General features: G+C 38.1%; 1 protein-coding gene across 1 annotated transcript in view; it reads left to right on the top strand.

Moving 5' to 3' along the window:
• OPRK1 (opioid receptor kappa 1) overlaps positions 1-26633 on the top strand; it is an 88105-nt gene that overhangs the window by 27970 nt on the left and 33502 nt on the right. The window contains exon 2 of the mRNA XM_089678429.1: positions 20635-20954. Coding sequence (XP_089534555.1) covers positions 20656-20954 — 299 coding nt within the window. The 5' untranslated portion in view covers positions 20635-20655. The remainder of the gene's footprint in view (positions 1-20634; positions 20955-26633) is intronic.

The following is a 26633-nucleotide window of genomic DNA, read 5'->3' as shown; positions in this document are numbered from 1 at the left end:
TTGTCGGACGTACTCAGGGGTCGCGACCTGGTCTCAGTCTGCTCCAAGTCCATCCCCACCATCAGGGGCCCTGGTGAATAAGCAGATTGGGACTTAGACCCCGCTCCCTGAGGAACTCCGTTCTGTGGACCGATAGAGATGCCGCCAGGCGGATCGTGACAATACAACACATTTTTCACAAAATAAACAATAAAACGACCATGAATGCCACCCATGTGACCGAGCTAGGTTGAGATGTTCTCATCCTGCTGAAACAATCTAAAAAAAATTGCTCAGTCTCCTCTCTGCAGTGATTACTCCAACTGTAACATTTTAATTTTGAAGAAAGTCACAAAGTTTAAGGCAGCAGTAAAGCTAATTTATATTCAGTCCAGAGGATATCAATTGTTGCCCTGGTACCAGCATTTACATTTTTGTGTCATATAAGGGGAAACATTTATTACAGGGAATAGTGACTCTGGACAGGTGATGTTGGTAAGCCTGAACAAAGATGGTACTGGCTTTCTGGAACAAAAGAAGATGAAGACTTTGTCTGGAAAGTACTATGATCTTGTTGAAAAGAAAATAATGTCCTTAGGCATTACGCTTACAAATTACTTAACAAGCATGTATATGACATTAAATATATATATGGCTCTAGTTCTCTATTAAAGAGTATGTCAAGCCCCGCTTAATCAAATTTTCTGTGGTTTATTCTTTAAAGACCCTTAAGCCCAGTGGTGGACCGTCAACACAATGTGATTTTTTTTGCCAATTAAAGTTTTATTACAATAAAAAAAAAGCATAAAGTAGGTATAGCAATCTCCTGTAGGGAAGGGGCACAGCTATGTAAATTTTAAGACCAATCTCTATTAGCAGTGTAACAGGTCTGCAGGTAAACTGCAAAAAATTCAAAATGTATTGCTGGTGTGGTGCCTTACTCACGGGCAATCAATATAATCTATACATAAATAAGAATGTAAAGGATAGTACCAACAGTAAAAATACACTAGAAAAGACAGTAAGTGTAAAACAGTTCAGTCTTCTAAAATTTGGAACAGTTAGAGCACTAAAAAGAAGAAGAATATCCCCTGTAGATTGTTTGTAGCTACTTCATAGAGTTCAATGGAAAAGTGAAAATAAGAAGATAAAGAATAGGTCATTTATTAGATAGGGGAAAGGAGGGGGGGGGCTGGGGTTCATAAGGGGGAGAGGTATCTCAACAGACATCCCGTAGAAAGACAGAGAACCGCACACAATGTTGAAGAGTGTAGCAGTAAGGCATGGAATCCTGTTGTGGATCAATCCACAGTAATGGAAGAGTTCAGCAGCAAGAGGTGAAGGCATGGGGCCCACACTTTATTACAGTTGTGCGGTAAAATTGCCCATGTTTTACAAAAATGTGAGTCTGTTAAAGATGACTTATCTATCTGGTAATTGCCTTTGCTTTCAGTAACAAGAATTTTCACATGTAGCTGTTGTGAGGATGTGGTTTAATAAGCTTTGTGTTGGTAAGCACAAGCTGCAGAATGGTTTTACACAAGATGAAAATGATTGGATCTAAAGGTATTTGAAGACCATTGAGTTCTTTTGTGAGAGCTAGAATTGTCATCCAGTAAGTTGCACTGTTGATAAAAAAAAATAATATGGCTTAATTTCCCTGTTTGACTATAGTCTCTCCAGCATTGAGATGAGGAGTTTGGATAGATATAGCTAAGTGTCTGCACAATCTGTGTATAAGTTTATAAAATTATTTCTTAGAGAAGCGCACATGAAAGTGCAAGCTGCATTCCACCAAATATCGAACCACTCCTCAGTAGAAAGTGGGAAGTGAAATTCTGTTTCCCAATAACTGTAGGAATGCCTAAGAGGTTTATTTTGAGAAGCAGATAGAGAGGACAAGGGGTGGTATATTTAGGAAATCAACCTTTTTTGGTTATATCCCTGTTGTCTCTAATATCTTGAAGAAGGTAAGCAATGGGAGAGTGAAATTTGTAGTAAGGGAAAACAAATAATGACAGAATTGCAGTTAGGTCAATCGTTAGTGAAATTTAGGTGACTGAATCCAATAATAGGCCTGTTATCTGATCAATAATATCTGTACAAAATGAACTCCATTATGTTCCCACCTAGAGAGGTGATGAGATTGTATGCTGATAAAAATGTAGAATTACCAACCATTACAGATCTAGGAGCTGTTTTGGAAATTCCTAACATATTATGCAATAGACACATAAAAGTTTTAAAAATCACATAGTATGCAAAGTAAGAGTTTGAGGAGGATGTTGCCTTGGTATTCATAGAAGATATTAAGATGCATATGGTGAACCATGGAGAATTCAATTTAGGCCCAACAGGCATGAGGCAATCTCTCAGTCCAGTTGATCAATTAGTGAAGGTGCAAAGCATAATAATTTTAAAGGAGATTAGGGACTGAGAGACCACCCTGCATGGTGTGTGCTTGAAATGTACCCCAGCTGATCCAGGGCCTCACATGATGTCAGATAAATCTATACATCATCTTCTGTATAAATTGTCCAGTGACTTGACTTTTATGGGTAATGTAGAGAAAAAGTACATTTTGTTTTACCAAATGTTTATCTAGGTATCCCGGGGGAAGAGTTTTGTTTGATTTTAGAGAATAGGGGGAGGGAATTACTGTTGATGATATGCAGTAGTTAGATGAACACCAAAATACTTTATGAAATTTGCTTGGATAGCTGGATTGTTGACTAACCACTTAGGGCTCTCTAGGGAAAGCAAACAGAAGAGGAGAGAGAGGGCATCCCTGGAAGTTGCTTTTGGTATTCTGGAATGAATGAGAAACCCCAAAGCGGAAACATACAGTTGAAGTTGAGTTATGAATATGGCCCACCTAATGTGTTTATGAAGACACCAGAGAAACCCATAGCATATAGAGCTGTTCATGGCCTTCTCAGCATCTCAACTGAGACATTTAAATGAATACAGTGAGTGCAGTTCATCCACACTCCCATGAACTTGTAGAATTTGATGGTGGATACTGAACAGGAAAGCTTGTAAAGACAATCCAAGTGGGTTAAAATATTTGATTATAAATAGTGGAAATATCCTTCATTTCTAATGCTTTCTACGTGAGCCTATCAAGATAGGTTTACCACAAATGGCAGCTTTATTTGCTTCTCACACTAATGAGAGGTCAGTAATGGAATGCTCATTGTGAGTTCACTATTTGGCAATGGATGAGAAGAGGTTGAATACTGCTGCAACATCTAGAAGCAAAGATTAATTTAGTCCCCAAGAAGGAGAACGGGCAATAGAGTGAACCTAGTTCAAGGACACATAAATGCAAGCATGATACGCATGTGATTGCATCTATAGCTGACTCCTTTAATAATGGAATAAGAGACTGGGTAATGAAAATATAGTCCAACCTAGAGAAGGTCTTACAAGCTAAGACGAAAGTGAAATTAAGGCGTATAAACCATATAACAGATGTTTCTGAAGGATATAAAGTAAAACCATATTTGTGGGAACACATTAGAGACCAGTGTTAGATAAAAAAAAGTTCAGAAATTGCACAGGGCAAGCATACAGTATACAGGGTATAGAGAAGTAAACAAAAGCACAAACAAAAACAAAGTTCAGCTTACGAGTTGACTTTTGAAAGTGTTGCAGAACCAAAATTGCTAGTAAAAAATTAATAAAAAAGACATTTTGAGAATAGGATTCTACATAGGAGTGGCTAAATGATGCCTGCCTGGTATACAAATGTAACCCCTTGCCCTCCAGAAGATTTACCCCCTTCCTGACTAGGCCATTTTTTGCTATTCAGCACTGTGGTATTTTAACTGGTAATTGCACGGTCATGCAACTCTGTACCCAAACAAAATTTATGTTCTTTTTCACACAATTAGAGCTTTCTTTTGGTGGTATTTAATCACCACTGGGTTTTTTTTATTTTTTGTGATATAAACAAGAAAAGACCAACATTTTAAAAAAAAAGATATTTTCTACTTTCGCTTATAAAAAATATCCAATAAACTTAAAGTTAGTCACAAATTTAGGACAAAATGTATTCTGCCACATGTCTTTGGTAAAAAAAAAATTCCAATAAATTTATATCAATTGGTTTGTATATATATAATATATGCTGGAATTTATGCAGCTTTTTCTTTCTGTGTTTCGGACTGTCTGTCACAATTCTTGAGGAGCTAAACTGCCAATGTCGTACAAAAACCCCTTTTTGGAAAGTAGACAGAAGGGAATTTGCTGAGAGGCATGTTGAGTCCATGGAAGAATTGATTTTTTGCCTCAAATTTTTGGAAAATGACAATTATTTTTTTTACACAAAGTTGTCACTTAAATGATATATTGCTCACATATGCCATGATTAAATGTGGAATAACACCCCAAAACACATTCTGCTACAAGAATGTGGATACCATATGTAAGAGACTTTTTGGCAGCCTAGCCACATACAGGCCTCCAAAATCCAATGACCACTTGAGGCTTTAAAAGGGCATATTTCCTCATATAACTTCCTCACTACCTATCACAGTTTTAGAGGCCCTAAATGCCAAGATAGTACAAAAACCCCCACCCCCCCAATTGACTCTTTTTTGGAAAGCAAACACCCCAAGCAATTTGATAAGAGGCATGGTAAGTATTTTTCAGATATCATTTTTGTCACAGGGTTTTGAAAAAGGAAAAAAAATGAAAAAATAATTTTTTGTTTTCTTTCTTCATTTTCCTTGAGGCAACAAATGAGATCTGCAAAATACTCACCATGAACCTTAGCAAATACCTTTGAGTACTTTCAAAAAAGGGGTCATTTTGGGGAGGGGGCAGTGCTTTTACTACTGGCCCTAGAGAATAAAAAGGTGGGTGTTGGAATTTTTTATGTCACACAGTGTTTGCATAATGATTTTTCAAATGCAATTTTTTTTTTAAAAAATACACTTTTTTTAATCTTAATGCACAAAAACACAATATCTTGCCCAGTTGTTTGATAAAATATAAAAGATGATGTTACGCTGAGTAAAGAGATATTAAACATGACATGCTTTAAAATTGCCCGAGCAATGGCAACAAACTATGTAAATTTTTAATATCGATAGATGATACTATAAAGGTTTTTACAGATCCCACTTTATATTTACACAGGAGGTCTAGTGCTAGAATTACTGCCCTCAAATTGGCATTTGCAGTGATACCTCAAATTCGTGGTGCAATCTCTGTTTACATACCGACACGGAACCAACGCTTGTGGTTGCCTTTGTGCATGGGAAGGGGGAGTGTTTTGTGATTTTTTTTATTTTTAATCTAGATTTTTTTTAATCATTTTTACATTGTCCCTTTCTTTTTTTTTTATCACTTTTATTGTTATCACGGGAAATGTAAATACCCCCTGTGATAGCAATAGGCAATGACAGGTACTCTTTTCTGAGAAATCTAGGGTCTATTAGACTGTAGATCTGTCTTCTGCCCTTAAAGCATCTGATCACACAAAAATAGTGCTGTTAATATCCGGCAGAATGGAAATGATGAAATGCTCATAGCTTCTGGTTTCTTAGACCATGCAGATGATTGGAGCCATTCTGGTCTCCAATCAGCTCTATGGTCAACTGGTGGAACTGATGACTGCATTCTCAGGTTCCCCGGTGGGACAGGAGAGCCCAAGAAAAATGTGGAATGCGGCAGGGGGAACATCCCTTTTTCGCTGCTTGTAAAAACAATCCAGCCGCTAATTAGCCACTAGGATTGCTTTTTCATGAAAGCCAACCAGCAGCTGAAAAAAACGATACCATGAAGATGCCTGTAGTTGCAAAGTCCAGCGATGTACCAGTATGCTGTTGGTCCTTGTTGGGCATATTTGTAACAGCAGAGAACATGGGCATATGATGAATCCGGTCTGTGGACCAATATGACTGTCTTTCATTATTTTTTGTAATTCCCATGTTGAAGGTTACACCCAAAAAAGTTTTAAATTCAGAAACTGTGATAGGTTTCTATGCGAATTGTCTGCCAAGAGCTGAATTTGGGTGGGCGGTGATGTATTGTGCTTATAAATTGCTTTGGCCCACATTCAACTGATACAAATCTTCCATGAAACACAGAGGAGGGGCTAAACGCTAATGCTGGCAGCGAATAGGGCTGATCCTACTAACACTGCATTTTTGGGAACACTATACAAAGGAGGCACAAGTATAGTTCTGTTTTTCACCAATATATTGATCTGTACACTATACTAGTAATGCGGGCAATCTAACGCTTGAGGGGAGCTTACAGGGGGGGGAGCTTACAGACCCGGATGCTATCTGATGTCGCTAGTGGCAGTAATACAGTGAACAGGGAAATATTTGATATACTGACACTGTATTAATGGCACTAGCTGTGTGACGGAGTGATCAAAGGGTTAAATGTGCTTTTATTTTATTTTTTTTAATTTTTTTAAATTTTTATTATTTTTTAAAAATACTTTTATCAGAGTAGTACAATGTTACCATAGTAACATTGTACTACTCTGGGGTGATCAGGGATTTTTTTTTTTACAATTTGCTTTGCAGGAACAATAAAAATGATTGCTCCTGCAATGCAAAGCTTACTTTGAACTGTCATGCATAAGTTAAGTTCATGACAGATCAAAATAATAGTGATCTGTGATTGGCTAGAGCTGATCACATGGAACATGGTGCTGTGATTGTCCACATGTACCATGTGAGAGCTGTGGGCCTATTACAGCTTACCAGGAAGAGAAGCAGAGCTGTTATGAACCAGACTGATTCATAACAGCTTTGCTAGCATTGTGATCATGTGAACCTATAGTGATCACATGATCACCAGGTCCTGTTCACCGGGATCTTCATTCTGCTGTGTCTGGTGGACACAGCTGTTGTACGTGGTGAGCACTGTGTGCCAGCGTGGGTGAGCAGCGCTCCCCCTATGTTAGTATAGTCAGAGCGTCGTACTCATACACTGCCGCTCACCTTTTGTATAAAATTGCCTATGCAGTCAAGGAGCCCCAGAAAATAACAGAAAAGTACGCAGATTTAAAAAAGTTTACAAATGTAAATTCCATATGTGTAGGCCATTTGTGCCCCCCACAGGAGCCTGGCTGAAAAATGCATACATATAGCTTTGGCGTGTCTTAACCTGTTCTTAGGATGCTCCAGCTGTTGGACACAAGCAAGCTGACTCCTTCAAATCCCATGGCATGTGCATTGTCTGACATCTCCACCAGAATTCTCATACTCCTGGAGCCTCTTTCTATCTCATATTCTTGGCTACAAGCTGAGCCTCCTTCTTTGAGGATAACTAAAGTGATAATCCTTTCTCAGCCTACAAGAAGCAATGTCTAAGTATAATTTTTAGAATCATCTGGTTCCCTGCCTGCCCACAGTTATTCAGTCATCTTGAGTCATCTATGACCCTCATCATGACTAGCTCCTGGGGTTTGTGAGTATTCGAGGCTTTGCCTCCTTCTAGGCCCAACTGCTGTCTACTTCATCTACTTCATGGTATCACATGTTTCTTCATAGAAGTACAGAGGACAGTTCAGCTGAAATGGATTTGCAGCCTTTGTTCCTCTATTGCTCTAGCAATGATTTTTCTGGCAGTCTTTCAATAGGCCGAAGCCTGAAGCCAAGATCCTTAGTCCCCTATAATGGCCACCCCCTCTAAAATCTTGTACTGCTACACACTGTGAGCCTGATCCCTCACATAGTTCCTCTAGACATTTAACATATAGTACATATAGCATTTGTTATTGGTCTGTGCACATCTAATGCAAAAATATACCTGCAAGGATTTTAAATGCACTTTGCTGCCCTCCACTAGAGCACCCACTGCTGTGCTTCCACCCTTAGTATGCCTAAGGCTCCTTTTATTATCTATGATTCTGATTCAGAGCACTTACAGATGTCTTCTGAACAGCCTTTTTTTCAACAAGTCCCATATGACTGCTTCACAAGCAATTGCTGGTTCACTGATGAGGTGTGTTCTAACCTGTACTTTCAGGATTAGCCTGTAGTTCTGGGCATAGGCTCTTTCAGAGTTGTGTCTTCCAAGACCTTTCTTGGAACACATGTGGAAGACACTGTAGAAACATCCATAATGAAAACTGAAATCTGTCTGTGGAATCAGAGGACCAATAATAATGTGAGGGAGTGCTTCCCTTTTCCAAGGGAAATTTTTAATAAACAGTCTCTGCACGCTGTATCATTGATTTTGACTTTTCTATTCTAAGGTTTGCGTTGTCTCATTTAAATATCCAACCCATTTTGGCAGTAACTCAGATTTGTGCATCCATGTCAAAGTGGATTAACACTAATAAAAGAGACTGCTCTGTTTCTAGGGCAGACCCGCACACCCTCGAGCTTTTGCAAAAAATGTCAAAAGCCTTGCACTGTGATGGTCTATTGCAAGCCATAAGGCTTACTTCTTACACATGCATCATGACCATTAATATGCATAGGGCACTTTGAATTTGTGCCTGGGAAGTTGATAATGCCTTAATTAAGGAGAATTAAATTTATTCACCTTTCAAGGGTAGACGCATTCCTGGATCGATTATTTGCCAAGTCATTTGGAGTGTCTCTACTCCTCATTTCTGAAGTTCTAGAGATTACATTGTTTGGTCTTATTCTATTATTTCTTTTAAAGCAGCACCTTATAGACATTTGCAGTCATTCTCACATTCAAGCAGCAGATATTGTGTCCACAATTACTTCATGTTTTTTGCATAAATACTTGCCCTCACCTGCAGGTGGAACTGCAACGTTTTTATTTATGCATGGATAGCATTTTAGTTGTGTCCTAGCAGTCTGAACACCCAGGTTTTCCTCTGTAGTTCAGTTTCTAGAACTTAGATCAAGTATCTTTAAGGATTCTTTTTATGACACACTTACACTCCATTGTGTTTCTTGCCAATGTTAAGAAAATTCCTGTATCCTAGTGGAAATGCTGCTAGCTGGTGCTATCCCAATTAGTCCTGCACTTGTCTCTGCTTCGAGTTTTTTTTAAATTGGATCTCTACTCTTAATTGTTTGATTGTCTTTGGTCTCTAACCTTCCCTGTTGGGTTTCACCAATTTCCTATATGAATCAGTTATCCACTCACCTGTCTTCCCAGTTACATAATGTTAACTGACAAGTTTGTGTTTTATATCCTAGCAATCCCTGAACCTTGAAGATATTACATTTATTCACCTTTCAAGGGTTGACGCCTTCCTGGATCAGTTATTTGCCAGGTCATTTGGAGTGTATCTACTCCTCATTTCTGAAGATCTAGAGATTACATTGTTCAGTCTTATTCTGTTATTTATTTTAAAGCAGCACCTTGATATGCTGCACTTGGCTGTTTTGTGGCATTGACACAGTAGAGACTTCTTTCTGACAACTCAACTATGCAGCTCAGTTTTGTTCAAGTATTGTTGTATTGTGCTCCTTGAAACAACCACACCATCTTCTTCCAGTGCAGCCTGTATTTCTCCTGAGGTTACCTGTGGAAATTTCTTTGTATCCTAAACAATTCTTTTGGCAGTTGTGGCTGCAGTCTTTCAGTCTACCTGACCTTGGCTTGGTATAAAGAGATCCCCAAATTTTCCACTTATTCATAAGTGATTGAACAGTACTGACTGACATATTCAAGGCTTTGATTCTCTTTTTATATCCTTTTCCATCTTTATAAAGTTCCATTTCCTTGTTATGCAGGTCTTTTGACAGTTCTTTTCTGCTCTCCATGGCTCAGTATCTAGCCTATTCAGTGCATCCATAGACAGACTCAAAGCCATAGTTCACACCGATGTGACTTGTCATGTGATTTGACAGTGTCAAACTGCATGACAAGTCGCATCCTATGATCGGCAATGGAGAAGTTTTGAAATCGATTTGAAAAGTAATTCCTACACTACTTTTGCCAATTTCTAGTGCGACTTGCATTGACATCTGTGCATGAAGTCACACAGATATCCTACAAGTTGCACCTGAAGTCGTGTTGACATGCAACTATGAAACTCTGCAACTTGGACAATTTCAAAGTTATATTTCATGTGAACCAGGGATAATTGCAATCTAAAATGCCACAGACATGGGGAATTACCTTCAATTGCCATTTTAACTTGAGTGTGTTACCTTGTGTGTCTGTACCAAAGCCAAACATTCCAGGGTATTTTAACTTTTGATCTGAGCCATTTGGGTGATTTCTGCATTCATTATGATTTAAAATGGATTCAAACAACTATTTGATAATAAATGGCTTCATATGATCACTATCCTTAAATAAAAGACAGTTTTTTGGCATAATCTGTTTTATTTTCAATATCAATGCCAACATTTCACAGTTTCTGCCGGGATATGCAAACTTTTGAGCACAACTGTAACTTATGCAGCCACATGTTCCGGAGAGTGCGGAATGCTGGTGGTGGTTTTGGCACAGTGGATTGCCACAGTTTAATTCTTGAATAAAGTACAGGAGAAGTTTGTACATCACACATTCAAGAATTGGTAGATTTGCTATATACAATGATATGTGGACTACTGATTTGTCTTATTTTTGTTCATCACTTTCTTCATACATATGATTTGGTTGTTAATTATTTATTTACTTGCACAGAAGTACTTTATTTTATAGTAAATATTTTTTGATGAAAATGTTTTTAGCTCTGAGCCCATACACTTTTACATACACTGAGGGGGACTGGGTGTATTATCCTCTGGAGTTAGCTGCTACTTTTGTCCACTAAGCGCTGACTCAGTATTTTTCTAAAATACCTACAAATGGTGGGCCTACAGATGGTGGCAACAGTGGACCATACCTATTCAATGTACTGTATGTTAGTACAACAATTAGGATGTATTATCCCATAACAAGAGCAAAGACCTTCATGGCAGTATCATGAGTATTGTTTAATTAAAGCTGCATAATTATAAGGACTGCAGGCAAGTTAGATGCACATGTTAGAACTAGTATAAACTTTTTGTGACTGGATTTAGATATACTTTAGTGCAATATTAGGAGGATATGGGTTAAGTGTGATTGCTTTGCAAATAAGTTTGCAGTGTTATGTTTCATCAACAAACACAAAAAAATTTGAAGATACTGAAGTCATCCACAAAATAAATTACATTTTCCTAATTGCTTCCTAAAATCAGAGCAATATAACATATTATGTAGGGCTGGAAAACTAAAAAAAAGCATGCATCTTGGCTACCAAATATAAAATCCAGTATTTACTGAAAGAGGTGAAACTCATGGGACTTGTAATAACTTTAGTGGCTTTAAAGCATAATGAATAAAAGTTCAAAATGTAATACCTATGCCAGAAAAAAAAATTGTCTAATGTACTTATCAAAGCATATTCAAACCCAAAAACAAAAATGTAATATATTGCAACTCACCAATGCTTAGGTGTAGTGGATGGATTTGTTTTCAATTTTACATGCTTTTTCCCCTTTAGTTTTATCTAGTAAGTCTGTGAATAACACATTTCCTGTCAATGTACTTTATATATGGTGGCAGACATGGTTGTCACCCAGGTGGGACTTCAAACGCGTTTTCCGTTGTTCATCTCTAATACATGGTGGATTGATAGAACTAGTAGTTTATAAACTAAAATTTAAGGTTCTCTCAGCTTTCTTTTAAGCTCACAAGAAATGACAATGACACTGCATTTACAACGTGTACAGGTATTTTATTAACTTGTTAAAAATGTTCTTAGCCTCAAAAAATGAAAACGAATGCAGCCAGCACATACAGAATAAGAATTTGTGAACTTTTTGATTTGGATATGCATTTAAGTATGGTACTAAGATCAAAATATTCTCCATTAACTATTTTCACCTGCACTACTAACAAGACTAATAGATATTCTAAGACAATGGTGAGCTGGTTGGGAAGTCCTGATTGTTGGGCAGAAGCATCTACTTATTGTGGTTAGCTAGAAATACAAGGATATAAAGATGGTCTCATCCTTGGAGCATATCTTCACAAGGAAAATTGGTATATAATGCATTCAAAGTATATTATTACAGTATATGCATTACAAAATGTATTTATGCACACAATGGAAACTACTAATAGCCTTTGTGTTTGTGACAAAGAGATTCCAGCAGTACACCTATGGAGCTAGTGTGAAGCTAACATCTAATCATAAACCCCTGCAGGCCATTCAGGCAAGACGCACAGGTAATACTATGTAAGGCTACATATAATGTTGGTGCAGATACAAAAATATGGCATAAATGTAACATGTATTCCTGAAAAGCCTAGGATCAGATTCATAACACACACTTTTCAAAGAAGATGATAAAAAAAAGCTTGAAAAATGAAGAGGAGCTGTTAGATGATAAAGTGGTTTACACCTTGTAGTCAATGGAACCAATAATTACTGAACTGTTACGTTGGAAGCAAAGATGCCCAAGGATTTTTCTATTGCAGTTAAGTTGCTGAATGAGAGAGGGGTTGCCTACAGAAAAAAAACATATCTCCCAACTTGCAGGGCTTTTTGATGCTATTTATTTTACTTACAGTTACCTATTATTGTAAAGAGCTGAGCTGATATGCTAAATAATTACTTACCAAAACAGCATGAGTAAGAATGAGAATATGTAGCCTTAGTATTGCGAAGGACATTGGATGATATGAGGAAAACTGCAGTCTGTAAAATAACTAAACCAATAAGCCAGTAAGAGGCACATTCTTTCTGACCGTTGACTATTTTCTAAACATCCATCAGTCCTTAAATTACCACATAAAACAGCTCATGCTATTGTTTCAAAAATGTACAATGTGTCAAGTCTCGAGCACAAGGTTCATTTATATTTGGTTGTTGTTCCTATTGACTTTGGCCACTAGGGAAAGTCCAAGACAGAGGCACTGCCCCTTTGTTGATTTACAAACCTGTTCTAGCAGTGGTTGATCCCCTCTTTTTTTCCAATGAGCCCTTTCTACAGGAAACAGGAGCATCTTAGGAACCCTCAACCCCATTTTGATAAGCACCTGTGAAGAAGAAATATCTGCAGGAGTCCAGTGACCATGTTTCAGCACATGTAGAGAAGAAACACCTGTTTCTCCTCTAAATGACAGCATCATTGGTGAGCTTTGGGCTTACACCTTCATTTTATTGTTGCACTCACCAACGCTCACCAGCAGCTCAATTCATTATAAGACATGTGCTTTTAATATATGGTTTTCCTCAATCCCTTCCCAGTTTCACTCTAGCCCACCCATATTTTAATGAAATTTCAAGATCTGTTCACACAGTCTGGTTTATTGGAGCATAAGAGAGATATACTGCATGTCAAGCTGCACACAGGTCACAGAGTAATATGTAGCAAGGACAGAACAGAATGTTTACCTTGGATGCAATAAAGATTTACCTCCAGACAGATTATAGGCAAAAATAAATGACCCAGTTCACTCATTTGGCCATAAAGTTGCAAACACATCCACCTCGGGGCTGATTATTTAGGGTGTTAGATAGAAAATCTGTACACTATTTTGGCAGAACTGGAGTAGAAAGGACTTCTAATCATCTTCAAATAATTTCTCTGTGTCCCCACAGACTATATTGATCTATAGAAAAATCAATGATCTTTGGGCCCCTAGGGGCCAAGCTTCTAGTGGTATTTTGGTAGTAGATGCTAGTAAGCCAGTTCTAGTAAGCCAGCATTTTTCAGTAACCTCCCAGAAGGGGAGACTCCTCAAACACACAACTCACAGCTTGAAGCCCAATGATGGGAGAGAACTCAGTATGTGATCCTAAAGGGCAGGAGCCCAGAGAATCAAAGATACTTTGGAAAGGCTAATCCAGATATTTATCATCACCCCAGCATAAACACAAGAAGCTCCTTAATAAATTGTTCACTAGCTAAAGTCGTTACTACCCAGTCCATATCAGTATACTGTAGGTATTCAGTATGATATTTTTCCCCATTGAGATCTTATGTGTTTTCAAAGTGTTCCTTTACATTTTTGGAGCAGTGCATATACAGTATTTATCTTATTGTAATTTTACACTGAAAAGTACAACAGGAAAATGCATGTTGGTTTGCCAGAAATGTAGTGCGTTCCTAACAGAATATTTTTCTGTGCTTTCAGTGTTTTTTTTTTTTTAAAAACACATAGGTATACATACACATGCATTGCAAAACTGAATGTTTTTCTTTAACCAGACATACACTTTATTTAATATGTTGGCCAATTTTAAACTCCAAAGAAAATATTTGGTCCAGACATTTACCTTATTTTTCTCCAGTCTAGTTCTGGCATAGGGATCTTCCACAGCAGGAATTTTTTTATACTTGGCAAAAGACAGAGCCATGATTGCACCCAAAGGGATAACTATTGTCAAGCAGGGTTGAGGTTAGGAGATGGGTGGGGTTAACAGAAACTCTAGAGGTGGTGGGGTCTGCGATTGTTTAGTGTCTGGGATTGTGTTCTTTAATGAGGACTTTTCGGTGATCTATGAAATAGTGGTAGACAAAGCGTTGCACAACTTATATGTAAGTTGATATTTGCAGTTTTGAAGTTGACCCAGTTATACTTAGAAAACACAAGGTCAATTTATTGGTTACATCTTTTGTAAATGACGAGCAAGATTCACTGTATGACCTTTAATCAGTGTTGCGGGGGGGGGGGGGGGGAGGGGGGGACTGGATAAAATAAATTCCTATCAAAGTAAAAAAATGTCATCACTGACATATAGTTGCTGTGACGGTGCTCGGTGAGATCGAAGGACCAGCCGATCTCACATCATGCAATGTGTCAGGAATCTAGGAGTGACCAGAAAGGTGTGGACTGACACAGGGAAACGCAGGTTTCAGGTATAGTATAATACAGTTTATTATTAGCCACCCAGATATATATATATATATATAAACGCACAGTGAGCAAACCAACCTTCCACTAATCTTAGGAGGTGCAGGAATACAGGCGTAGTTAGGGCTGGAGAGGTGGAACGGTCAGGCCGGCCGTAGGGTTTTGTAATGACCGTTTGGTGGTACCTCTAGTGGTCCCCAGGACAGGATTCCCCAGGGGGCGGAGTCTAAGTCCCAGTCTGCTTATTCACCAGGGCCCCTGATGGTGGGGATGGACTTGGAGCAGACAGGAACCAGGTCGCGGCCCCTGAGTACACCTGCTAGTGGTAGAGGGACCCGCCAGAGGTATGTGCAGGTACGGCTGGATCCGTGCAGGATGGATGGAGGGCAGAGTAGTTAGCGTGGTCAGGCGGGCCAAGTCAGCAACGTGCGGGCAGCAAGGTACCAAAGGAGCAGGCAGACAATGGTCAAGGTCACAAGCCGGGTTCAGTAACTCACGGGCAGCGCGGTACAGGGGATCAGGCAGAAGGATGGTCAGGCAAGCCAGGGGTTCAACAGGAGACGGTCAGCAGAGGTCAGGATCAAGCCGGGTCAGCAACGAAGCAGGAACACAAGATACCAGGTACAGAGGCTCATGGGAAAACATACACCATGGCCCAGATCACAGGCCTGGTCATGCCTTAAATAAACCTTTCTGCAATCAGCCCCAGGTTTGGCTGATTGCACGTGTGAGCTTCTGGCTGCTGAGAGCACCCGCTGGTCAGCTCTGGTACTGCAGCCCACACGGCAGGTGAGTCCCACCACCAGTGCTGAGTCCATTCCTGACACAATGTCACTCTCAGCTGCGCCCTGTGCAAAGATTTTCCAGCTTGCGGGACCACAATCTATGTGCCAGCAGCCTGAGAGCGATTGTTACTGGGTCAGGTTAATTATGCAATTAACCCTTCACACTGCCACCACCACCTTTTTACAGAGAAGGAGGAAACTCACAAATCTTAGCAGTAACACTATGATATTAGTATAAGCGTCTGTAACACACTGTCTCCACAGAAAGATGTATTCAGACGATTATCACATACAGTAGCACTCTTCAGAGACAGGGATTTTTTAGTTTGCATTAAAAGCTTTAGAGACAGTTCAACACTTTTCAGAAAATAGGATTTATTACTAAAAAGGTTAAAATGGTTAAATTAAAATATTTACAGAAAAAGATGTAACAAATATATAAAGAGAGCAAGAAAACAACAGAGAAATAAAAGAAAGAAGTTTCAGAAGGCAGAATACTTGCAAAAGACCTTGGTTTGAGCAGAGTCCAATTGTCCGAACAAAAGGTTGCCTTTGCTCTCAAGATGGTTTCTGATAGATGGTAAAAGGAGAGCTTCTTTTTCTCCAGGCTCTCAGTCTTTTTCTATTATCTCAAAGGGGTGTCTCCTGAGAACAAATGACCAATCACCACATTTGGGGATGGGTGTTTGGGCGGTAACCAAGGCTATGACCAAATCCCTTTCAAGTTGATACTACGGTCAATAACCTTCAATAGGTACAGGTAGCATCCTAGTAACTGGCAGATTAATATTTAAAATTATATTCCAAACACACAGATACCAAACTTTAGCATATCCTGCCACTCCGGATAAAAGAAATTGCTTTCTACCATCTTGTAGGGATGTAAGGTGTCATGTGACTCATATTAAAATGACCTATCCGAATATATACTTCATATTAATGTGCCCAGTTTCTGCTGAAGTTTATGAATTTGTATGAAAAATGACTTATATGGAATGTACATTTTGTGGCATGCTTTAGCCCTTAATGGCCCAACAGGTCATGACTGACTGAGTTATTGTTTTACGACCAGACAGAGGAAAGTGATTTTCAAGCAGACCTTCTGGAACCAGACTAATTAGTGGTTTACAGCCATGGAGCTCATGTAGCTGTGTATATCTACGATATGCACTTTTGAACTCCGTTCACTTACTGACTCACATTCCATTCAAAAGGGAGGAGGGAGGACAGGAGAGACAAAATGGCTGAGACCTAACAAGATGGCTTGTCATGTACATCGTCCATGCCTCTATTCACACAATTGTCACAGTTGCCAACTATAATTGGGCACTATGACCATTGTAAACATGGCAGCAACTGCAAAAATTACAAGAATTAAAAAATAAAACAGTACAAAAGTGTCACAGTAAGACCCTGATGTAAAAATATGCTTGAACATATATAGCATATAAAACTCCACTGATAAGGAACCATATAATAATGGGGAACAAAGAAAAAAATTACTACCATTCAAAGAAAAAAATATTGGAGTGATAAATCCAATTTGAGGTTCCCTTTGCCTTGCAATCCACAATGTATGAATCCAGAAAGCTTTGCAATGAAACAATGCTCTAATAGGTTTAGGTATGTGGTCATATATGGCAGCCATCCACCACTTTGCTCTGATTAATTGTTTTGTTGCTGACTGTGAAGGCAAAGAGCCACACAGATATCACTGCAGTGTTTTTGGACGTTGCATTTTAAAGGGCCTGTGGTTTTCCAACATATGTCAGGTAACAGATACAGTTGAGTAAATAGATAAAAAAAACTCCGTGTTGCAATTGTAATAGTCCTTAAAAATTGGTGTCCCAGATGTGGATGGTAAAAAAGAAATTAATCACAAATCAGGGCATTCCAGATGTTGCAATTGCAACATTTGTCAAATCCCTTCCTGTCTGAAATTCTAAACTGTGTTTTAATCTCTTTATTTTACTCTCAGATCTGTTGTATGGGAAGATCCCACACATTTTTGCCACGCTTGTAAGAAAGCAGGCTTCCTGACCACTTCCCTTTAAGATATACCCGTAACTGTCTGTGATTTTTTTAATGAACTCTGACAAAAAAATATATGAGGTTGATTCTGTAAAACTGGAGAGTGCAAAATCTGGTGCAACTGTGCATGGTAGCCAATCAGCTTCTAACAGTCAGCTTGTTAACTTAAGCTTTAACAAAAAAAACCTGGATGCTGATTGGTTTCCATGCAGAGCTGCACCAGATTTTGCACCCTTCAGTTTAGTAAATCAACACCTATAAGTTTAAACAAATTGAGCATAGTGCCTTTGTCTGGTTTAGAGTTATTAAATCTTTCATATGCTTGCACAATTTCATTGTCCAAAACATGAGAGGGGTAATCCCTCTCTAAAAATGTATTCCTGGCCATTGCAATTTGTACATACCTTTCATCAGGTTTGGAACAAATCCAAAAGCTATGAATAATTTGACAGATAAAAAAGTTCAGAAACACATTGAGAATGTCCACAAAGCTTTGATAGAATACATGATTACATTCTATATTAGGATGTAGAGAATTCAAAAAGTTTACAAATGCATCAACTTCTACAGATTATCTTCTACTAACCACAAAGATATCAATGTATCAGAGCTAGACTGTGGTGCATGCACAATGTCAAACCAAACTATTGTTTTTCTTCTAACATGCCTACAAATAAATTGGCAAAGGCTGGGGCCCTGGCTCTACCCATGGTTGTACCAAGAATCTGCTTGTAAATGCCAAATACATGATTTTCAAACACAAGTTCAAGTCCTTTGAGAATGAAATCTGTTGGTACCATTCATGGGGTTTTACCTAAAAAAAAAAAATGCTGGACTGCATCTAAGCTATGCAAAGTTGGGATATTTATATATAGCTAGCTGATGTTCATATTAACCAGGGTACAGTCTGGAGACCATTCTGTCTTTTGTGGCTTGACCAGAAAATCATTGGTGTCATGTAAGTACAATGGAAGACCCATCACAAGGGCCTGGAGATTTTGATCCAAATACTTAGCCAGGAGCTGACATCCTTATGCACCTTATGTAGGCTGTAAATAACTGGGGATGCTGATTGATTTAATGGGACACTACTGCTACTGCTGTATATTCAGCCACTTCATCTGATAATCAGTCAATGGCGAGTTTGATTTCATAATGATGGTTAAGCTTATTGCAAAAAACTAAAGTTGGATCATATGGAATTTATTGATTAGTAGAAGGATCCAACCACATACAGTACTATTGATGTCTCATTTGTAATATGCATAGTCCAAATCGATGATTTTTGTTGTTTGCATTTGGGTTATTAATGAACACAGCTACAGTATTTTGGTTACACATATAATACTGTATATTACTATAACTCCAGGTTTGTGTATTGTGATCCTTGGAACAAAAATTCTGACAACACTCTGTTTCTGTTTTTGGTGACCAGTATATGGTTATTGTGAAACATTATTTGGAGTTCTGGGTTTTCCTTTAGGTTTTTACTGCTATCCTACTGTAATAAAAAATACTTCAGTCTGTGCTGTTGTTGGAGATTTACCCTCAATTCATATCTAGTGAAACTGGTGAGGCAAAATCTCTCTAACAGAACCCTGTAAAAATTCTGAAAGGGGTTCTAATTCTTCCCCACTATGCAAAACTAAAAACAATATCTTCTTCAGGTTCCAATTGAGTTGTTGTTTTTTTAAAGCACCTTTGAAATAACATCAAAGTTTAATAATGAAGTAGACATTGTTTTTACCAGTATGGAAATTATATTTTTTCATTCTAGCAACCATGTCAATACAGCTCACTTGTAGGTATGCTTTTCCAAAAATATTTGGCTCTTGCAATAAAATCACTTCTACTATTAGTCTGCACAGAACCTAAGGAACGTTTACAGAAATGCCCTTAGGGTTACAATACTGTATTTTTAGATTTGGTTAAACACATGAAAGGATTGCTGTTGTCTAAAGCAGGGGTCTCCAAACATTCTAAACAAAGGGCCAGTTTACTGTCCTTCAGACTTTAGGGGGGCCGGACTGTGGCCATTGGGAGTAAAAAAGGTCCCAATGTCAATGGGAAAAAATGCCCCATGTTTAGTGTCAGTGGATAAAACAGTGCCCTATCATTTGTGTCATTGGAAATAATTGTGCCCCATCATTGGTGTCGGGTGGGGGTGGGGGTGGGGGGGATAATAGTCCATTGTTGGTGTTTTAAGAGAAATTGTTCCTCTTCATTGGTGGCAGCTGGGGGAATAATGGCCCATTGTTGGTATCAATGGATGAAATAGTACCCCACAGGCTGGATAAAAGCAAGCAAAGGAACACATCTGGCCTCAGGGCTGCAGTTTGGAGACCACTGGTCTAAAGGCATTCATGCAGATTAAAAATGTTTCTTTTCTTATTTTTTCTTAAATTCTGAGACTAATTATATTAAAGATGATTTCCGTGAATGTACTGACATGATCTTATCTTAGTATCTGCAAAACAGATGTAGGTGTTTCTGACCTTATGAATGTTTTTGTTTTATTTTTTGGGAGGGGGGGGGATTGTGAGAGTATTTGTTCCTTTTAATTTTGACACTGGTGGTTGTGTTTTCATATTGTACATAACTATTTGTGCACGACTTCCATTGTAAAATTTTCTGTTATCTCTTTCTTTGTTTCCTTGTGTTTTCTGTTTTACATATTGCCTTTAACTAATTAATTTATTTATTAGAGGTACTTATATAGCACCGTCAATTTGAGCAGTACTTTACATATATATTGTACATTCACATCAGTCCCTAAGCCTCAAGGGGCGTACAATCTAAGGTCCCTAACTTACATTCATACATGCATACACATACTAGCCTACTAGCATGTCTTTGGAGTGTGGGAGGAAACTGGAATACCTGAAGGAAACCCACGAAACCCAATGACCCTAGTACTGCCAGGCAGAAGTGCTAACTATTTAGCCACTGTGCTGCCATAAACAGTGTTGCCTTTAAAATTCTGAAAGAGAGAGCTACACATAGTATTTGCATTTAAATAACCTTGAATTCTGTTTTTCAGATCTTGAATTGTTTAATCCTCATGGAATCTCCGGTGCAGATTTTTCGAGAGGAGGAAATAGACCCTAAGAGACCTCCAATGGGTTCAACATGCTCTCCCAATTGTATGCCCATGTGCACTTCCAGCTGCTTTGCCAACTCCAGTTTACTGCTAGGCTGGGATGACTATGAAAATGTCAGCGACTATCCTATATCCCCTACACATGAGGGCAACCACACCACCATTTCTCCCACAATCTCTGTCATCATTACAGCAGTTTACTCCATGGTTTTTGTTGTTGGCTTGGTGGGCAATGCACTGGTGATGTTTGTAATTATACGGTAAGTTTAATTTTGCATAAATTAGATATATTGTTAGAAAAATGTGTTTGTAGTGTATTATATATTTACATTTTATTTCCGTTTTACTTTGATATTGTAACCATAAATCACCAGCGCCAAAATTAAACAAAATAAAACAAATAAATGCTGCTGCTCATCAGTGCAAACCCACACCAAAAAATATTTAGACAATACAAACAGTGCAAAAATAAATAAAAAATATATAAAATATATAATGTGTTTCCCTCCAAAATATTATATCATGACATATATAAATAAATATAAATAATATTGATAAAAAATCCCCACTCCAAAATAAGTGAAAAAATCTTCAAAAAAACACAGAAAGTCCTCTTTCCAAAGAAATGTGCTTCTACCAGGAATAGTGCTCAAACAATATATACCGCACTCACCAGATAATGGTGAAAAAACACCTTTTAGGTTTTATTTGGGGATCCTAGACCTAGTTGATATGCCTCCAGATCTCCACTCCACCCAAGAATAGCCAACCTCCAACCTCCAGGATCACCAGACTCCACTCTCCAAGAACACTCAGTGCAATGTAGGGAAAGACAAAATAATATAGCGTAATACTGCAACACTTGGTCAACTGAATAATCAAGTACCACGCCGCTCACATTCTCAATGATAAAAATCAGCATTTTGTTTACATAAGATGAATCCAAAATCGCCACAACACCAGGGTAGTTTCCAGAGATCCCACAGTCAGCAGCAGATGACAGCATAGAGAATCTCCCATACACAAGATGGCCCTCTGGGAACACCACACGCCATGACTCCGCTGCTGAGATGATACTGCCATCTTGTGTTTAATCAGTACATCACTGGATATTCATCATACCTGGTGCAAAATACACCTCCAGAACGTGAGTGTATTTCATATGTTTTAATTGATGAATAAAAGTTTAAAAGGATAAAGCACCATGTTGAGTTCTTTTTAATGAGGAATACGGCTGATACAAAGACGCTTATCAGGACGGTGCTTACTTTGGAGTCTTCATTCAGCAAGTTGATCTTCTGAGTCAATATGGGACCAAAAGTGCAGTTAGACCGTAACATTGTATAATGTGGGGTCACACTGCATGAGGTGAGCAGATATATGGTGGAGGATGTCTTTGCATGGGAATTGACAGATGCACGTATTTTTCGTTATTCAAAGGAGGGTTCACTGAATTAACACTTTATTGATTGAACTTGATTTTTTGAATGACCTTTATTTGATTCATACTTAAAATATTCTTTATTTTTTGTGTAGTTTTTGTTTTATATATATATAAAACATATATATATATATTCATATATTTATAATTTTATTTCAATATTAATATTTTTTCTACTATTTTTTCTTCTAATATACAGGTGAAACTCAAAAAATTTGAATACCGTGCAAAAATTCATTTATTTCAGTAAGGCAACTTAAAAGGTGAAACTAATATATGAGATAGACTCATTACATGCAAAGCAAGATAGTTCAAGCCGTGATTTGTCATAATTGTGATGATTATGGCTTACAGCTCATGAAAACCCCAAATCCACAATCTTAGAAAATTAGAATATTGTGAAAAGGTGCAATATTCTCGGCTCAAAGTGTCCCACTCTAATCGGCTAATTAAGATATAACACCTGCAAAGGGTTCCTGAGCCTTTAAATGGTCTTTCAGTCTGGTTCAGTAGGAAACACAATCATGGGAAAGACTGCTGACCTAACAGTTGTGCATAAAACCATCATTTACACCCTAGATAAGGAGGGAAAGCCTCAAAAGGTAATTGCAAAAGAAGTTGGATGTTCCCAAAATGCTGTATCAAAGCACATTAATAGAAAGTTATGTGGAAGGGAAAAGTGTGGAAGAAAAAGGTGCACAAGCAGCAGGGATGACCGCAGCCTGGAGAGGATTGTCTGGAAAAGGCCATTCAAAAGTGTTGGGGACTTTCACAAGGAGTGGACTGAGGCTGGAGTCAGTTCATCAAGAGCCACCACACAGAGCCGCATCCTGGACATGGGCTCCAAATGTCGTATTCCTCTTGTCAAGCCGCTCCTGAACAACAAACAATGTCAGAAGCGTCTTACCTGGGCTAAAGAAAAACAGACCTGGTCTGTTGCTCAGTAGTCCAAAGTCCTCTTTGCATCTCATTTGAAAACCAAGGACCCAGAGTATGGAGGAAGAATGGAGAGGCACACACTGCAATATGCTTGAAGTCCAGTGTGAAGTTTCCACAGTCTGTGTTGATTTGGGGAGCCTTGTCATCTGCTGGTTTTGGTCCACTGTGCTTCATTAAGTCCAGGGTCAATGCAGCCATCTACCAGGAGATTTTGGAGCACTTGATGCTTCCTTCCGCAGACGAGCTTTATGGGGATGCTGACTTCGTTTTCCAGCAGGACTTGGCACCTGCCCACACTGCCAAAAGCACCAAAACCTGGTTCAATGACCGTGGGATTACTGTGCTTGATTGGCCAGCAAACTCGCCTGACCTGAACCCCATAGAGAATCTATGGGACATTGCCAAGAGAAAAATGAGAGGCATGAGACCGAACAATGCAGAAGAGCTGAAGGCTACTATTGAAGCATCCTGGTCTTCCATAACACCTCAGCAGTGCCACAGGCTGATAGCTTCCATGCCACGCCGCATTGAGGTAGTAAAACCAAGTACTGAGTACATATGCATGCTTATACTTTTCAGAGGTCCGATATTGTTCTATGTACAATCCTTGTTTTATTGATTGCATGTAATATTCTAATTTTCTGAGATTGTGGATTTGGGGTTTTCATGAGCTGTAAGCCATAATCGCCACAATCATGACAAATCACGGCTTGAACTATCTTGCTTTGCATGTAATGAGTGTATCTCATATATTAGTTTCACCTTTTAAGTTGCATTACTGAAATAAATGAACTTTTGCACGGTATTCTAATTTTTCGAGTTTCATCTGTATATTTATTTCTTCACTTTATTTTTTGGATATATAATGGTTTGTACAATTGTTTCATGCAGTGCAGCATTTATTCACTTCACAGTATGATTGTATAATTTGCCTCACTGAGACATGGGTTGTGTGCACTAGTGGCTACAGCATTTAATTGTGATTTTTTGTTTTAATTTTTAAATTTTTTGTTTTCAGTTCACCATAGTTAGCGCTTGAGTTATTCAATTTATTTTAGATCAGCTGATTTTGAAATACTCAGACCAGCCCGTCTGGCACCAACAACCATGCCTCGTTCTAAGTCACGTAAATCCCCTTTCTTCCCTATTCTGATGCTCGGTTTGAACTTCAGCGAGTCATCTTCACCACATCTAGATGCCTAAATGCATTGAGTCACTGCCATGTGATTGGCTGTTTAGCAATTTGTGTTACCAAAGAATTGAACAGGTGTGCCTAATAACATGGCCAGTGAGTGTAATCCAAATGCTTTAGTTACTCACCACTTTATCCTCAAAAAGACATACAAATCCAAAAGGGTCTTCTTGCTGCATGTGGCTCAAATTGTGTCTTCTCTTCTACAAGGATTACCTTGTTTTTGGGGAAAATGTTTGTAAAAACACGCATTGTTTAACAAAATATTCAGATTTTTACATAAGCCAGTGTTCAGCATTGACAGCTAATATTGCTTAGTGAACACTGACAAATGCCAGGTAGACTATCTGCAACTATTACTGATAGTCAAGACTTTATGTCACTGAGTAAGAAAAAAACCCTGTGGCCATGTGACTGATGATAGAACTGAGCAGCATTAACTAGGAGGAAGTGACTAGCACCAAAGAAAATTATGACCGCTTTGCTTCACTTTATAGAAGTGACATGTCTGGTGACACAACGCTGCCTGAGTGATTGTGAGCCAACATAGTGGAGGATGAGAGAACATTTTAGACATGATCCAGGGGATCCAGTGAAGGGCACTAAAAAAATCTAAATCACTTGAAAATTTCTGGCATGAACCAGTAAAATCTAATTAGGTGATTAAAACAACCAAGGTTGACTAGTTTACACAAATAGGCTTGATTAGTTTGTTAATATCTGTTTATAGTGTATAAGCATAGATGCGCTACGTGTCTGATGCTTCTGTTTGTCTTTTTGTAGTAAATATAATTTTCCCATCTTCACACCTAGAAAATCAGTCTTGGTTTATTAAGCCCTATTTAATTATAATCTTATCTCACACATGCTCTCAGAGCTCCTCTGAGACTTTTCTTGCTAACTAGTCAATGAATGTTTCATGGCTATGCAAAATAATCACTTCTCTAGTTCTAATCAATCTTTAGTATCCATTCTGTGTGAATAAATTATGATGCACTATAAATAAAAGTTTATTATTGACTAGATGCAATTGTGAAGGCTCTAAAGGGTTCCCAGGGAAGCAGCTAATATGAATGAATTGAGACAAATAAATGCTGACAACAGGCTGCACATACAGAAATTTGGTAATTTAAAATGTTCTTCCCTGTGAGCTATATTTTGTAAAGTAAAAAAGAAACATATACATTTGGTGACAAAGTATTGAAGTATAATTTTAACAGTTTCACTGTCATTTCTGGGCAGAAAATACAATCTTCTACATTCCTATAAAAGTAAGTTTTAAAGCCAAACTTAAAGTCACAGAAACAGATATGCAATTTCATGTAGTCTAAACATTAAACTAACCATTATTACATCTATTTTCCTGTTACATCATGTCAGTGTGTCTAACAATGACCCAGTGTACTCAGTAAAGTGCCTTTATGTCCCTTTTTTGCTGCCTTCATTCTGGGATCTAATTTTTTTATTGTCTTACAAAATGTTCAACCAGACAGGGGGTGGTACATTGATGGCAGCAACAGGAGGCACATCACCATTTTTTTCATATCATGGCAAGGTGTAATCCCAATATTGTTGTAAATATTGGCAGTTATATCTTAATGGAGTTGTAGTGAAGCTAGTGGTGAGTGGTGAATTGAGTGGTACTAACGTTGCTAAAGCTAAACCATGCCAGTTGGTTTTAACAGATATCTTACAAGAAGGTGTTGGCATTCTATAAAATTTAGACACAGAGGACAAATTGATCATACTGTAAAAATGAATAACTAGTAGCCCATACTTTATAACTAATTGCATATGTTTTATCCTCTAGCAATACAATTAAAAAACATCTAGTAAAGAGTTAAATAATCTATTATGAACCGATATGGGCCATAAAAGTTATATAGATTGTATGAAATAAATAAAAAAATAAACAAAATAAAGAACCAAATGAGATGAACTGTACTTACAAAAGCTGTAAGCTGAGGGGTAAACTGACCTTGAGCAATGATTTGTGTCAAGGAAGGAATGTACCAAAAAGCATAAACCGAGACTGGATTTGAGCTGTGGAGAATGAAATTGAATGTTAAGACTGAGGATATGAACCCAGAGAATGTACTGAGTTGATAAGGTAATAGGCAAAGTGCCTACAGTTGTTCTCTAAAGTCCGCATACCATTGGAGAATTGTTAATAGTATGGACCATTAAAAAAAAATAAACATGAGAAAGCAGGCAAAACACATCTTTTTTATTTCTTATGGGGTTCATATTCAGATGTAAGTCATAACATAATGGCACAATCATAAAATAAAACATGACAATAAGTAAACAAATAAAATTAACCCTGTTCAAAAGTCTGCATACCCTTAACTCTTAACACTGTGTATT

This window comes from Staurois parvus, unplaced genomic scaffold, assembly GCF_062004578.1.
Source record: "Staurois parvus isolate SC_StPar_1 unplaced genomic scaffold, SC_StPar_1.0 ptg000205l, whole genome shotgun sequence".
Taxonomy (NCBI): Eukaryota; Metazoa; Chordata; class Amphibia; order Anura; family Ranidae; genus Staurois; species Staurois parvus.
The sequence above is the reverse complement of the archived record's forward strand: the minus strand, read 5'-3'. Positions and strand labels throughout refer to the sequence as shown.